The sequence below is a fragment of the Marmota marmota genome, unplaced genomic scaffold (assembly GCF_001458135.2).
Source record: "Marmota marmota marmota unplaced genomic scaffold, marMar, whole genome shotgun sequence".
Lineage (NCBI taxonomy): Eukaryota > Metazoa > Chordata > Mammalia > Rodentia > Sciuridae > Marmota > Marmota marmota.
The window spans coordinates 3,399,447-3,415,501 of NW_026000229.1; the positions used below are offsets into that span (position 1 = coordinate 3,399,447).

General features: G+C 48.6%; 1 protein-coding gene across 4 annotated transcripts in view; it reads right to left on the reverse strand.

Annotated features, from left to right (window-relative positions):
- Window positions 1–917: 917 nt before the first annotated feature.
- Window positions 918–16,055, reverse strand: part of Fah (fumarylacetoacetate hydrolase) — a 33,752-nt gene continuing 18,614 nt past the window's right edge. For 2 of the 4 annotated variants that reach the window (XM_048793463.1, XM_048793461.1), the window contains 6 exons: window positions 14,718–14,793; window positions 12,573–12,619; window positions 10,561–10,662; window positions 9,710–9,827; window positions 5,509–5,707; window positions 918–1,123 (listed from right to left, as the gene is read on the reverse strand). In XM_048793463.1, coding sequence (XP_048649420.1) covers window positions 5,529–5,707; window positions 9,710–9,827; window positions 10,561–10,662; window positions 12,573–12,619; window positions 14,718–14,793 — 522 coding nt within the window. In that variant the 3' untranslated portion in view covers window positions 918–1,123; window positions 5,509–5,528. The remainder of the gene's footprint in view (window positions 1,124–5,508; window positions 5,708–9,709; window positions 9,828–10,560; window positions 10,663–12,572; window positions 12,620–14,717; window positions 14,794–16,055) is intronic. The other 2 variants (XM_015480336.2, XM_048793462.1) reach the window with 1 other exon arrangement.

The window sequence follows — 16,055 nt, forward strand, 5'->3', positions numbered from 1 at the left end:
GCAGGACCTGCATCCTCACCCGTCTGCCCTGGTGTAACGCTCATCAGGCCCAACAAAGGTCACTGCTGGGTACCTTCTCCCCCTGTGGTCACCCAGGAAACAGGTGAGGACCCGGGCTGTCTGTCTGCAATGAGTGGGGCAGAGAGAGGGGGCAAGGCTCTCTCCTGGCTCTGGTGGGCTCAAAAGGAGGAAAGCTACCCCATGGTTCCTTCCTCTCCCATCTCAGTTCAGAGGTGCACCGAGGACTGGGGATCCTTCCCAGGGTTTATCACATGATGACAGCCACAGATTCTGGAACCAAGTCTGTGCCCTTTCTGTGCCTAGATCAGTCAGCCCCAACAGATACTGGACACCTAGGAGTGCTGTAATGTGCAACTTTACGTATCAACTTAGGCCACAGTACCAGAAATGTGGTCAAACATTATTCTACATGTTTCTGTGAAAGTGGTTTTTAGATGAGATTAACATTTACATGAGCAGACTGAGCAAAACAGAGGACCCTCCATGAAGGAAGAAGGCCTTAAGGGAAAAATTACTGGTGCCCCAGGGAAATAGGGGATTTTGCCAGTCAATCCACCCTGCAGACTTTGGACTTGCCAGCCTCTAGAATCACAAGAGCCAGTTCAATGAAGTAAATCAATCTCTCAATCTCTCTCTCTCTCTCTCTCTCCCCACACACACACACACACACACACACACACTCATTCACACATGTGCATCTTGTCAGTTCTGTTTTTCTGGAGAACCCTGACCAATTCAGGAAATACTGGGAGTCCTGGGATCTCTGATGAGAAAACTCTACCAAGACCTCACTCGTGAAAAAGAGTCAATGAATGGACACGTCCTAGGAACAGCACGCACTCTGGCCCACTGGATCAAATCAGGAACCTGGGCCTACTGCAGTGGAGGCCTCGGAGCATGGGGACAAAACACTGTGGCTTTATTCATTCCTGAATGAAGAACAGGCCTGCACCACAGAGGGAAGCCCGTTACCGAGGCCTGGTGGGGTGAAGCGGCCTTTGCTTCCAGGATGGTAGAGCGCCTCATGCAGGCGAGAGAGCAGGCAGCACTTTTCCAGTACACTGGCCAAAGCCAATGCGGTGACCATTCCCCTGGCAGTGTCCTGTAACAGATGAGGACAGGATCAGAGATGGAGCCCCTGGCCTACCCAACTAACACTCAGGCAGCCGCAGGGCCGGTCAGCACAGCTGGGCCCATTCAGGAGAGCACCATCAGAGTAACCAACACAGGTCTTCACAGATCAATAACCCTCCCCAGAAGCTGGAGAGAGCCAGGCAGGGGGCTTAGCTGGAGCTCTGGGCCCTCCCCACAGATGCAGACACCCAGAGGCACTACAAGGCTCAACAGTTTTCCTGACAGTGATCAACTCTCCCCATGTGAGTTTGGATTCATATCCTAGGTCTGCCAATTAGCCTGAAGCCAGACTGCCCATGTTCAAATCCTGGTTTTACCTATTGGGCCTGAGACCTTGGATCCCTCTAGACCTCAGCTTTCTCTTCTGTGAAATAGGCCTAATGACAACACTCACCATATAGGCTTGCTACAAAGGTAATGAGCTCACACAGAGAAAACTCAGAATAGTGCCTGGCCACAGTAAAGGCCTACAAAGTGGCAGCTATTACAACAATAACAAGCTGGGTGACTAGGGGCAATGTGGTTATTTGTTAATTGTACTGGGGCTTGAAACCAGGGGTGCTTTACCACTGAGCCATATCCCCAGCCCTTTTTACCTTTTTTTTTTTTTTTGAGACAGGGTCTCGCTATTGCTTAGGGCCTCAAGAAGCTGCTGAGGCTGACCTTGAACTTGTGATTCTCCTGCCTCATGCCTCCCAAGTTTGCTCGGATTACAGGGGTGTAATTACAGCAATGTGTCCACTGTGCCCAGCTTAGAGGTAATGCGTTTTCCCTCAGAATTCAACCCCTCGTCTGCCAATAGAAACAATAGTCCTAACCTCTCAGGGTCATGAGGACCTGAAATATTTGGATAAAATTCAAAGTGAAGCATCTAAGACAGGGATGTTGAACAAATGTTAACTTCATTCAGTTCCACCTCAGTAAGAGTGAGTTTGCAGCAGAGAGGAGGAAAAGCTGTCCCTTGAGGGTCCACTCAATGGGAGCAGCCGGTCTGGACAAGATAGAAGAGAGATGCCTACACAGTGCAGAGAGGGCAGCATAGGAGGACAGCGGAGCAGAAAGGAGAGGACACCAGAGCTCTCGACCTGTGGATGGGAGTTCACTGGATGGGCATGGGATGCCTCTGTTATGTAAGTGGTCATGTGGGGCCCCCTGGGAAGCCAGCTTACAAAGGGCTTCAAGAAACCATGTTAAGGGGTTGAGGCCATCCTGAGGGCAGGTGGGGAGGGGGAAGAGTCTTCAGCAAGAGAGACCCATGGGTCTAGTCAATGCAGAGGCTCTCTGACTCCTGAGGAAACACTTCTCAAGGGCCCTGGGCCATGCAGAAGCCAGATGAGGTGGTACCAGAGCAGTTCTAAAACAATAACCACCAGGTCCATGGTAGGGGTGCCCAGACCTATGAAAATACCACTAGATCCCCTCATCCTCAAATTGGGAGCTGCACCTTCTGCTACTCCAGATGAAAGGGAGAAAGCGCAGTTACAAGATCCCAGCAGTCAAAAGAAGAAACACAAAGCACCCTGCTGTGAAGCCACCTGCACACAGACTGAAGGTACAGTGGGGTCAGTGATGTCCTCAGGCAGCCTTCCTGGCCCCAGAGAAAAGGCCTTCAGGGGGTCCTCAGCACCACCTGCCAGCTCTAAGGTTGCTTACCCAGCCTGCAGAGGCTTCCCCGAGGGGTTTTGGTCCTGAGGCCCATCCCAGCCTAGCCCCTTGCCCTCTCAAGATTCAGCACATTTGTGCCAGCCACTTGTGGCCCAGGGCATCCCATGACCTGTACACTGACACTTAATACTCAGGGACACCCTTTGTAGAGAGCAACATCCTTGCCTATTCTATTTTTATGTCACTTTTGGATCTCAAACTTAACAAATTTCTATATCACTGGGGAAATTTTAAAAAGGTCCATTAGCTAGGTGATGTGGCACAATCCTATAATCCCAGCATCTTGGGGAGGCTGAGACAGGAGGATGACAAGTTCAAGACCAGCCTCAGCAATTTGGTGAGGCCCTTAGCAACTTAGTGAGATCCTGTTTCAAAATAAAAATCAAAAAGGGGTGGGGATGTGGCTCAGTGGGTTAAAAAAAAAAGCCAATTAAAGCAAACTGACTCTTGTCAGAATTCATTAAACAATATCAAAGAGCCTTCTTTCTGGCATGCTGCAAACACAGATGGGATGTCCCCCTCCTCCATGCCACCATCAAGAAATCAGCATTGTTCCTTGTTGGACCAGGAGTTACACTGGCACTGCTGTTTCCTCTAAGACCTTGATTGCTTCCAAGACGAAGGTACATGGTGAATCAGCCAATCACTTTTCAAAAAACCATTAGGCAGACAGTCATCCTCCCACTTCCCAGTTGGCACAGCAGGGAGCTTCTCCATCTGGGAACTAGTGGCATTTCTTTCTGATGAGGGTCTGTCCTGTGCTCTGTAGGATATTTAGCAGCATTCCTCAGCTCTACCCACTGGATGCCAGTGTCCACCTCTGTGCCAACCAAAATTGTTTCCAGATGTTGCCAAAGTCCCCAGGATAGCATAGGTACCCTCAGTTGAGAATGCTTGTTTTGAGAATGAAAGGAGCTACCCTCTGCACAAACTGAGAAGGAACCTCAGAGTCCTTCCAAGTCCCCCACCTGCTGTGCTCCAATCCAGAGGGAAAGCTAGGGAAAGGCGCATTCAGCAAGGGACAGAGCCCCAAGTGGGACAAGGACAGGGAAAGTGCACACCCAAGCCAGATCATGTAACTTAGTCCTAGCAAAGGGGAAGACAGCTCTCCTGCTTCTCTGGGGTGGGCTCCATCAACTCTGGAAGTGAGAGGTCAAAGTGCACCATCTCCTCTGGAAGCTAAGCCCATCACGTCACTGGCCCTTCCTAGATCCTGACCCTGCTCCCCACACCATCCAGCAACAGGAATGGGAATCCACAGCAATAGCTGTTTTCTAGCTTTCCAATATGCCCCATCTGCCAGTGTGTCAGGGTGCAGACCCTCACTACAAACAGTGGGGGAGACGCTGAGGCCCAGAGACACAGGGCTAGCCCCAGGTGAATTAGTGGCAGAGCCAGGATTGAAACTAGGGATTTTTTTGCCACTAGAGCTTCAGGGGAGTCCAGCTGCCTTATGCTACTAAATAAAACAAAGGGAAAAGATCTGGGAGTGGAAATGGGGAAGTTTTGCATCCCCAGGGAGGTAAAGGTGGTGGGCTTTGAATCCCAAGGGAGCTGGACTACATTCCACGGCTGCCATCGGCTAGCTGTGTGATTCTGGTCAGCTACTTAACCTCTCTGGACCTCCAGTGGCTCATACATAAATGAGATCAATGGTACTATGGGAATTAAATACATCAAGTGATATGCACAGTGCCTAGCACATAGGAAATATGCCACCATGATAAATCCTTGTTATCTATGCAATTGTCTTCATCATGGATCTTCTTTTAGCTAAATAGCTTGCAGCTAGACTTCTGGTTCAAGATAGGGATTTGACTATACATTAGCTGTTTCCTTTTCTCTTATACTCCATAGCAATCTATGGAAGTACAATACAAATAAAAGGGAAAAGTCTACATCAATGCTAGAGAGAGGAACAGAAATCCTAAAGAAGGTGGGACTTGTGTGGGGCCTTAGGAAGACATGAAGGATCCAGAATGGTGGGGAGGGGAAGGTGTGACAGGTGTATGACTGGGCAGAAAGAAGAAAGTGTACAAGTATCTGGAGTTAGCAGAGAGCTCTCCGTTCTATAGATGGAGGAGGCCCCCACCCCAAAAGGCCGGTCAAGGTCAGAGTGTGGAATTAGACATCATTGGTTGAGCCAGGTTTTGGAGAAGGAGAAGGGCAGAGAAAAAAACATAACCATGGTCTGATTCTTTGGGACTCCAAAGCAAGTAAAGAGGACAAGACTACCTCCTACAGTCGCCTAGGCCACTGTCCATGGTCCCGGATGAAGATTTGCTGCTTCTACACCCTGGGACTCCTGGCCAGTCTTGTTGAGCAGTTCTATACCAAGCATAGCAAATAGCAATGAAGGTGAGAAATTGAATAAATGGAGAAACAGAGGCAAACAGGGTAGAATAATAATTACTGAGCAACTATAGGGAAAGAAAGAGGAGATGCTAGAATATGGTTTCCACTTAATTCCAGATACCAAGAAAGAAGACACAACTGACCATAACTATCTGCATATTGAAGATCTGAAGGACAGTGAGAAAGGTATATATCACACAGTCCAAGCAGTGCTAATGTCCCCAGAACATGTTCTTGCAAGTCATAAACTGAACACCAGATGGGGCAAGAGAGCAAGACTGGGGATTAGATGAGTTCCATCCAAATGCTTGGATTTTTGTTGTTTAAGTTCACCTTCTGTTCTGCTGCCCATTTTATGCTTTCTGGACTCCCTCAGAAGTGAGAATCATGCTGCACCCTTTGGAGAGACAAGGTGTGCCGTGGTTAAGAGCATAGGGCCTGGAGCGACCATCTGGGTTCAAATCCTGGCCCTGCAGTTGACCATCTGTGTGATCCTGAGTGCGCAAAGCTGTCTGGGCCTTGGTTTCTGCATCTGAAAGAAGGGGATGGTGAGAGTACCTGCCCCATGGAGGTGTAAAAGGGACCACATGGGAAGCACTCCAAGGGCAAGTGCTGCATGTGTAGCTGATGTCAGTGGGCCATTAGAAACTGATTTGGGTAATTGTCATCCAGAATGATAAAGCAGGAAAATGATGAGGTGGCCATACAGGCACAGAGCGGGTCCAGTCTGAGAAGTAGGAGTAAAGACTGGAAAGAGATGAAAACACTGGGTACAGCTTTCAAGAAGGAAGGCGGCCGTGCAGGGTCAGGTGCTCATAGAGGCCATGGAAGGAGGTAGCAGAACAGTCCTTGCAGCAGGCCACCTGTCCTGCCTTGCCCTTTCCACAGGTGGACACAGCCAAAGAGCCTTGTTGATTACAAGCTGAAAGAATGAAAGTAGGCATACCTACAATGCGGCTGGCCCCTGCAGATGCTAAATAAATACAGTTGATCCTTGGTATCTGTAGGGGGACTGTTTCCAGGACCTTCTGTTATGGTTTGGCTATCAGGTGTCATACCCAAAGCTCATGTTAGAAAAATGTAGGAATGTTCAGAGGTGAAATGATTAGATTATTAGAGAGATTAATAATGGGTTAATAATTTAAATGGATTACTGGGTGGTAATTACAGGCAGGTGGGGCCCGGCTGGAAGAAGGAGGCCACTGAGGGCATGTCTCTGGGATTGTATTTTGTCCCTTGCTTCCCCTTCTCTCTTCCTGGCCACCAGGAGCTGAGCAGCTTTCCTCTGCCATGCCCTTCCACCTTCATGTTCTTCTCACCTTGAGCCCAGAGCAATGGAGTCAGCTGTCCATGGACTGAACCTCTAGAACAGTGAGCCCTTGATAAACTTTTCCTCCTCTAAGTTGTTCTGTTCAGGCATTTTGGTAACAGTAGTGAAGCCTAACTAACAGCCCTGCTACCCTTTTGATACCAAAAATCTATAGAAGCTCAAGTCCTTTACATAAAGTTGTGTAGGATTTGCATATATCCTACACAACCTTCCATTTAAATCATCTAGAAGACATAATACCTAATACAGTGTAAATGCTATGTACATGGTGGTACTGTATTGTTTAGGGACTAAGTCCATAGATGTTTTGTTGAGATCATATCCTTTTCTCATCTGATTCTGTCCGATTTGCTGAAAGAAGGAGATGGCGAGAGTGCCTACCTTATGGAGGTGTAAAAGGGACCGCATGGGAAGCACTCCAATGGCAAGTGCAGCAAGTGTCGCTGACGTCAGCGGGCCATTAGAAACTTATAAGGAATAAGTCCATAGATGTTCAGGACAGTTGCAATTATTTTTCTGCATAATTTTAAAATATTTTTTTAGTTGTAGATGGACACAATATCTTTATTTTATTTACTTATTTTTATGTAGTACTGAGGATTGAACCCAGCGCCTCACGCATGCGTGGCAAGCGCTCTACCACTGAGCTAAAACTTCAGCCCTTTTCTGCATATTTCTGGTCTGCAAATGGCTGATTCCAATTGTGAGGCAACTGTATGGTTAAATTGGAATTTAGTAGGAGAAAATAGTAGGAAATAGTAGGAGAAAGTGAGTATTTACTGATTAATTTTGGGCACCATTTGTTGCAGCCTTCAGCTCCACCTGCATCTTTTCTGACAAATCCACTTTGTTTAATCTACTAACCAAGAGCCTTACTGAGTACCATGCAGGTGCCATTTAGTCTAAACCATGCCCTCCATGTGCTCTGTACTAGGCTGAGTTATGGCCCCCAGAGACATTAGGTCCCAACTCCTGGAATCGGTGAATCTTATCTTACATGATAAAAGATTTTGCAGATGTGATTAAGGATCTTAACATGAGGTATCTGAGTGGAATTTCAATCTACCACAAGTGTGTTATGAGCAAGGCAGAGGGAGATAGAAGACAGAAGAGAGATGCTATGGTGATGGAGGCAGACTAGAGAGATGCTGTCACAGTCAACACATGCTGGTGACCCTGGGAGCTAGAAGAGGCAAGGACAGAGGCTCCCTAGAGCCCCTGGAAACAGTGAGGCCCTGTCAGTGTTCAGATTTCAGACTTTTTGCCCTTAAGTACTGGAAGAGACTAAATTTCTGTTGTTAAGCCATGAAGTTCATAGTTATCTGTTATTGCAGTCACAGAAAACTTCTAGGAGCACAGAAACTGATGCATATACAATGACTAGAATTCCACCCTGAAGGTGAATTGCTTGCAGAGAAGATAGACTGATTTTACCAGAGCGACCAGGGAAGGCAATTACTGGGCAGAGCCAGGGTGAAGCCCAGGGTTTACAGGCAACGAAAAAAGCAGTTCTATCGCCACAGTTATGTATGAGAATGAGGCTGAGCAAATCGGACAGAATCAGATGAGAAAAGGATATGAGCTCAACAAAACAGGCAAAGGGGAACCAGGAGAAGATCTTGAGCAAGAGAATAACAGGGGGAAAGCAAACATGAAGACTCATTTTTAAAGCCCCAAGAGCAGAGTGGATTGCAGGGGGCTGGTGCAAAAGCTCTGCTAGGATTCGAGCCATGATTGGATGGTGCTCTAGGGCAGGTCAGTTGCACAAAGAGGGCAAGGCACCTTAAAAAGATGCTCAGGAGGCTATGCTGATGAAATGGGTCCAGGGTTCTAGTCACAGAGCAGGCTGAGAGCAGGATATGGAACATGAGCACAGGGGATGGCACCACCTCATCCCTGAGGGCTGCTTTATAGGGCAGAGCATAACACTCTGATTCATACTCTTTACAGAGGGATTCCACTGAATATGCCAGGCCTTCTAAGAACTGGCTTCTGGAAAACATGGCAATGACAATGAAGTCCTCAACAAAAATCATCTCTATTTTTAAGTGCTTACTATGTAACATGCACTTTGTTATGTGCTCCAGATATACTGAAGGCATGGGTTCTGCACAGGTGCAGTGGCACAGGCCTGTAATCCCAGTTGTTAGGAAGTTGAGACAGGAGGATCACAAGTTCAAGGCCAGCCTCAGCAACTTAGTGATACCTTGTTGCAAAATAAAAAGGACTGGGGATATAGAAAGAAGAAAAAGGAAAACAAAGAAGAAAAAGGAAAACAAAAACCTCCCAAGAATTGGGGTTCTGAAGCTCAGTGGTAGAATGCTTGCCAAGCATGAGGCCTTGGGTTCAATCCCTAGTACTGCAAAGATAAAAAAAATATTGGGGTTCTGAAGATTGGCTGCCAGAAAGGGAAACCAAATTTCATTATTAACTGGCTGCAAGACCTTGGGCAAGTTGTTCAGCCCTGTTATACTCCATGGTGTCATCTGTAAGATGGTGCAGGTGTGACGCTGGGGTAAAGCCCAGAAAAGCAGACAATCCATTTGTCTTCATCAGCACTGGAACCCCAGGATGGGGCTCGATCAATGTCCACTGGAGGAATAAACCAGTTTACATAATTCCTGCAACTCTGCTGTGAGGTTAAGCATTGTGATATTAATTCCATCTTAAAGATGAGGAAAACTGAGTCTCAGGTAAAATAACTTGATGAAAGTCACATAGCCAGTGGGGACCTGAGAGTCTTTTTGATTTTCATGAGCGTGCTGCTAAGCACTAAGGCACCCTTCCTCACTATTAATACTATGTGGAGGGTAAATGCCAAGTCCTGGAGGCAAATGACCCCCCAAGAGCTATGCAGCACCCCAGCCACCTAGGAACAGATTGCTAAGATGTCTCAGTCACAGCTGCAGCTCTAGCCTCCCTGAACCCCGTCACTGATCATGGGCTCTGCACCAGGCATTTGCTGCCAGAATAGGAAGATACCTGCCTCTATGGAGACAAAGCAGAACTGGTCTTTCTGGTGGACATTCACACTTGAAGCCCCTGTTAGCAAAGCACCCAACCTGCAGATTCAGAACCTGGGAATGACAGAGCCAGAGCAAATGAGGACAGATGGCACAGTGGCCAGATGGGCACGTCTCACAGTGACAGCAGTGCCCGCAGGCTAGGAGAGAGACGAAGCCTGCTGAGCCTGGCAGCCCTTACCTGTTATGATGACTTCATCCCCATCCAGCAGGAACGTCCTGGTTTGTCCCTTCCCCAGCTCTATGGCTTTCGTTCCCTTCCAGGACAGCTCCAGCATGGAGCCAAAGCTTTCTGGCTCCTTCATAAGGGGAAGGAGGAAAACAGGTCACAGGAGTTCTATACTGGTGGGATGTGAGCTCTGGCATGGACTTTGCTTGGTGAAACCTGGGAGCCCCAGGCAAGGGCAGGGAATCTGATGATGGTGACCCTGCCTCAGCTTGGAGGGACCATTGCAGAAACATCCTGAAGTCTCCACATACCACCTGTTCGTCCTTCCCTCTAAGGTCTCACTTGTCCAGGACCTGACTCTGTGAATCCCTGGCCATGTGCTGGGTATCTCCTTCAATGCACCTCCCAGCTCTGGAGGACGCAGCTCAGGAACCAGACACTGTAAAGTACAACACCCTCCCACCGGGAAGAGACCTCCCAGGTGGCATGGTTAGGAGAGAGACTGGCACACATACCACCCTGTGGTTTGGTCAAGGAAGGACAAGAAGGGCAGCAGTGTGGCCACCTCCTCCTGGGCAGGAGCAGAGTGAGACAGTGACAATAAAGACACCGTGGCTATCTCTTGACTCTTCCCTCTGGATACAGAGAGCCAGAGCCCCATGTTCATGCCAGTCTCTTTTCAGTCTGAATATGGAAGAGAATCTCCTCTGTTCCAGGGACAGAGGAGGTAGGAGAAAGATGGGGTTGTGAGGTCTGCCCACATTGGGCTTGAATCCTATCTCGATGGCGAGCTGAAGGCTCTTGGTCTGTGTGGAGACGGGGATGCTCTCTATGGGCGGCCATCCATGCAGCTGGAGACTCACCGATCCACTGATGGTTCCAGAAGCCAAGAGGTCCCCAGGCCGCAGGTTGCAGCCATTGACTGAGTGGTGAGTGAGCTGCTGCAGCATGGTCCAGTACATGTGCTGAGGGAGAGGGACACCGGCAGGGTGAGCAGATGTGGACATGCCCACTCTCCACAGCCTTCCCTGTCCTGCCCTGCAGGCTCCCCAGCCACTTCTCCAGGCTCCTTATAGAAATGAAATGCTGTCCTCCTGTGGAACTGCTCAGGACAAGTCCCACTGCTCCTCCATCTCCTGCACTAGACCCAGGTTCTGATCCTGTATGATCTCATCCCTCCCCCACCACCTTCTCCAAGCCCACCTCCCAGTTCAGCCCTCTGTCTGTCATGGGCCCAGAGCCCAGTGCACACAATCACTCCCTGCCTTCAATGCCCTAAAGCCCTGCCCTGTGGCTTTAGTCCTCCCCACAGCACTGTGTTTCTCTGAGCATAGGCCTCACATTCGCCCACCCAGGCCTTGGAACCAATGCCAAGTCCTAGAGGCAAATGACCCAAACAGATGTCAGAACAGGCTGGCAAAGGAGCACCAAGGGAGAGGGGGCCAAGGTGTCATGGGCCTCTGAGATGCTTAGAGGCACGGCACAACTGTGCTTCTGCATGGTTACAGCCTTTAGGGTGTGACACTCCTACAGCCACATAGGCAGGCAGAGTGAGCCTCAGAAGCAGATTCCTGCCTGGAAGCTCCCTCACAAGGAACCCCCTTCATTTCTTCTTGAAGCTTAACAAGCCCAGGATAGTCTTAAATTAAAAGGGACACTAAAGGAAAAAGGATCAGAGGATCTTCCAATGGTCAACTTCCAGAGATGCCCAGCTACGTTAGTCATAGGGAAGTACAACTGAAACCACGACCCCAGAACTGCTAAGAGGAAAAGGCAAATGACACCTCGCGTTGGCCAGGATATGGAATAGCCAAAGTGCTAAAATGTTGCTATGGCAGTATAAATTGGAAAACCACCCTGGAAAACTATTCAAAAGGGCTCCTAGGGGCTGGGGATGTGGCTCAAGCGGTAGTGCGCTTGCCTGGCATGCGCGGGTCGCTGGGTTCGATCCTCAGCACCACATAAAAATAAAATAAAGATGTTGTGTCCACTGAAAACTAAAAAATAAATATTAAAAAAAAGTTCTCCTAGGCTGAGTGTATACATACTCTATGACCCAGCAATTCTATTTGTGAAGATACACCCAACAGAAATGTGCACATACAAGCACCAATAGATGTGTACTAGAACATTCATAGTAATCGTATGATGGGCAAAAAATGGGAACCACCAAATGTCCATCAGGAGTGGAATGGCTAAATCGTCTGGAATGTTGATTCAGTGGGACACTTACACAGAAAGAAAAGCGAGCTGTCTCTACCCATGGCAACATGGACAAAGCTCACAAATGTTGAAACCAAGAAGCCAGGCAGAAAAGATTCCACTTCCATAACACTGGGACAGAGACACAAAATTCACATATGGCAGCAAGAGGCTGGAGAGAGCTGACCCCTTGCTGGGGCTGTGATGACCCGAAGGGAGCACAGAGGACTCCTGCGGGCTACAGATTTCCTATTTTTTACCTGGGTGCTGGTCATACAGCAAGGTTCATTTGTGAGAATTCCTTGGGCTTCACGTGTACAGTTTGTGTATTTGTATCTATGTGTGTTGTGCTTCAATTAAAAGTTCACTTACAAAAAAAATAAGACACTCTCATCAATCCAGCCCCTGGCAGGACAGGGGGAATAGGACCTTGATCCTTAAAAAGACCTATGGCCCCCATGAAAATCTCTGACCACATCTGTGAAGCCTCTGTTCAAGGAAACTTGACCTTATAGCCATTTCTAGAAGGGGACAGGGTCATGGAAGCTCCAGGGCCTCAAGCTGACCTACCATCATATCCCAGAATGGATGCTATTCTCTTGTTCCTACCAGGAAGAGAGATCTGCCTCTTTTCCTTCCTCCAAAGAAGCAATATGACAGTTTCAAAGCTTACCTTAAAGTTGGACCTGCATATGGTAGCTGGTTGGCTCATTCCTTCTCCTGTTGGAAAGAGAAATAACATAGATGAAGTCTTTTTTAAAAAATATTTTTAAAATTGTCGATGGACCTTTATTTCATTTATTTGTTTTGTAATGGTGCTGAGGATCAAACATAGTGCCTCACACATGCTAGGCAAGTGCTCTACCACTGAGCTATAACTCCAGCCCCAAGATGAAGTTTTAATTCCACTAATTAGGGAAGAAATTTTTTAAAACTGACCTGTGGCTTAAGCTTCCCATTGTCCAATATGATTTCACTTAAGAGTTTGTGAAACAATAAACTCACAGGGTACTGGGCTGGGAGACTTCCACAGAGATGATCTAGTGCAAGCCACCACTTTCAATTCTCCCAAAACCACAGCACATGTGTCCTAGTAGTCTAGATATAGCCTCAGAATCCTTCTTAACACAATATGCTTGGAAGTCACAAATCAACTGGAAATAATATGCCCACTGAAACTTATTTGTGATTTTTGGTCAAGGATAGCCTGCTATCCCCCTGGTATCCTTTTGGAAAGGTGGAGCTATCAATCCCTTGCTGAAGCCCTCTAACAATGTTAGCTCATTATTCTGGCAACATCTAGTAAACACCTATTACAAAATTTATTAGGTACCAGGCTACTGCTGTTCCATTTCTGAATAGTACTAACAATTAAAAAGCTCTTCCATTCTCTCAAAATCTGGCTTCTCCCCTCCTCTGGCTTCCCCCCAAGGCAGCAAGCAGCAGGTGTGCTCTTCATCCCCAAGGAAGGTCAGGGTCCCCAAGTCACTCTTCCTGAACCCCTTCACCCAAATCCTAACTTGGAACATCAGAACTGCAAATTCAGGACTGTATCTCTGGACACTGGTTTCTTGATCACCTTGTCCCTTCCCCAACAACACCCTCCCTGGGTGGGCTCACCTCTAGGCAGAAAGAAACACTAAGAATAAAAAACCAAACTAAAAGGGACCCCAAGCATTCATGTGTGTAGCCTAGTTTGTAATCCTTGGATTTAGTCCCAGCCTTGCCATTAGCCTGCTAATGGCTCAGGGTGAATCCATTTTCCTCTCTAAGCCTCAGTTTCCCCAATTGGTGATATGACAGAGTAGGACCAGCTAAGTTCCTGGAGGGCCATGGCAGCCACAAGGCGCTTTGCTCTAGGGGCCTCCTGTTCCTTGCTTCTTGAGAAGGGCACTGAGTCTCCTGCTAGGAACCCTCTCTGGGGCCCAGCAGTGGGAAAGACACAGCAGAGCCCAATGTGAGATCACAGAACTCCAGGGAGAGAATGAGGGAGATGGAGATTTGGCCAGAGTGGGGCCTGGAGGGCTCTGTAGGCAGCCTGGGAAATTCCTCACCTGGGGCCTGGAAAGAGACCCTGCCTCTGCCTAAGCACAGATGCCGGTCCAGACCCTCACATGGACTGACTTACACAGCCCTCACTACTGCACCACAGGCTTATGCCTCTGTTATCCCACTTCGTGCGACGAACTAGGGAAGGCAGGTTTGGTAACTGGTCCTAAGCTTCAAGTTGGGCAGGAGCAGGGTCAAGCCTGGACCCCCCACCATGGTCCACAGAGTAGACTCTTTTTCAATAAGATTCTGCTGATCTGTTATGGAGTCCAGGGAGCAGCTCAGGACATGGGACCTGTCTGCAAGGCTCTCGGGGCTGGCCCAGGATGTGGCTCAGAGACTGTGCGTGGCCCCAGCGGGCTGAGGTCTCTCACTGGCAGGCCTTCAAGGCCAGACTTTCAGACAGGCACTGGATGAAATCTACCATACATGATGGAAGATAGGGTCAGTGGCAGTATGTGAGCAGGGACCAGGACCCTGTTTGGGAGACTGCAGAAAGGAGTCAAGGGAAAGATGGGATTTGAGCCCCATGATTTCTGGCCCAAGTAATTGGGAGCTCAGTCAATGTGACGTGGGCCCATTGGGGCTCCCTTTGAGCACAAGGATGTCCTCTACCTCTCTCTTTCCCTTACAAAACCATACATGCTTCCAGGGCTGGAGCAGACACCTCCCCTTCCACCTTGCCAAAGCTCAGGAACCATCAGAGCAATGGCACTTGGGCACACATGCCCACTGAGCCCTGTGCACACCCACCCACCCCACAACATACCTTTCAGGGCAACAGAAAGGTTGATGTCAAATGTGTAGGGCTGGTCATGGCAGAGATATGGCAAGGGTCTGGGGTCCTGGGAGGGCAAAGCACAGGAAAGAGGTTGCTGGCAGGTGGACTAAGCTCACCGAGGCCCCATGTGGCAGGAGTGTTCCTTCCTAGGGACCTAACACCATGTTCTGGGACCTTAGCTGGACAGTAGGAGTCAGGGTGGTCATATGTGCCAGGTTCTTAAGAAGAGAAGCCAAGGGATGGGCATTGGTAGGTGTAAAGTTATAAGGTCTAAACCAGAGATGCTCCAGAAAGCCAGGATAGGGAGGGCTGGAGAAAGGGGACAGTGGGAGGCCAGAGATGGGGAAAGAAGCCTGTGAGGAAAGGCTAGGGCAAGGCAAAGGGCAAGGTGAGCCTCCCAGAAGACAGAGGGTTGGGGCAGCCAGCAGAAGCAAAGAGTCCTGCCTGGTGCAGGAGCCAGCTGTGGGGGTAGCTTTGACAGCTGTGCCAGAAAGACAGCGCTTTGGCCAAAAGCAGTACTTCCCCAAAGTGTGACATACGAATCACTTGGGGGACATTAGATCATGTTTGGTGATTTGAATGGTTATTTGTGTTTCTTTTCTTTTTTTCAGGGCTAGGGATTGAATCCTGGGCCTTGAGCATGCTAGGTAAGCCCTCTGCCATTGAGCCATGCCACAGCTCCTGTGTTTCTTTTTATGATTAATGATGTGGCTAGGGATGTTGGTAGGGATATAAAGTTCCTTTTCTCAACACATTACTTAAGTTTTGAACTGGGAGCTGCTTTAGAGAAAAATGTTAAATAAATATAGTTCACAAGGGACAAGAGTGGTGACAGTTACTGGAAGGGCTGGCCAAGGTAGGCAGAGCCCAGACATCTCAGGACAGGGCAGTCAAGACAGCTTGACAAAGGATGAGGCTGGAGTGGGGAGGCAGCCCAGATGGTCCCTGGTGAGGTCAGAAAAGCAACTGACCATGGCTACCATGGCTACAGAGGAAGTGGCCACAGGACTCATTGAGAGGGAGGGAGAGCCAGGTCCTGGTAGCTGAAAATGATGGTGGGGTGGGGTTGCTGTGGCAGGAGTGCTGAGGAGAGCAGGGGCATGGTGAGAGCCCACAGGAACTTCAGGAGGAGCTGGTTTTTAGGGAATGACTCCAGTTTGTTTTTTAAGAGAGGAAATGTTGAAGCCAAGTGTGGTGGCTCACACCTATAATCCCAGAAACTCAGGAGGCTGAGGCAGGGAGGATCACAAGTTCAAGGCCAGCCTCAGCAACTTAGAAGGCCCTAAGAAACTTAATGAGACCCTGTCTCAAAAAAAAAGGGGGGGG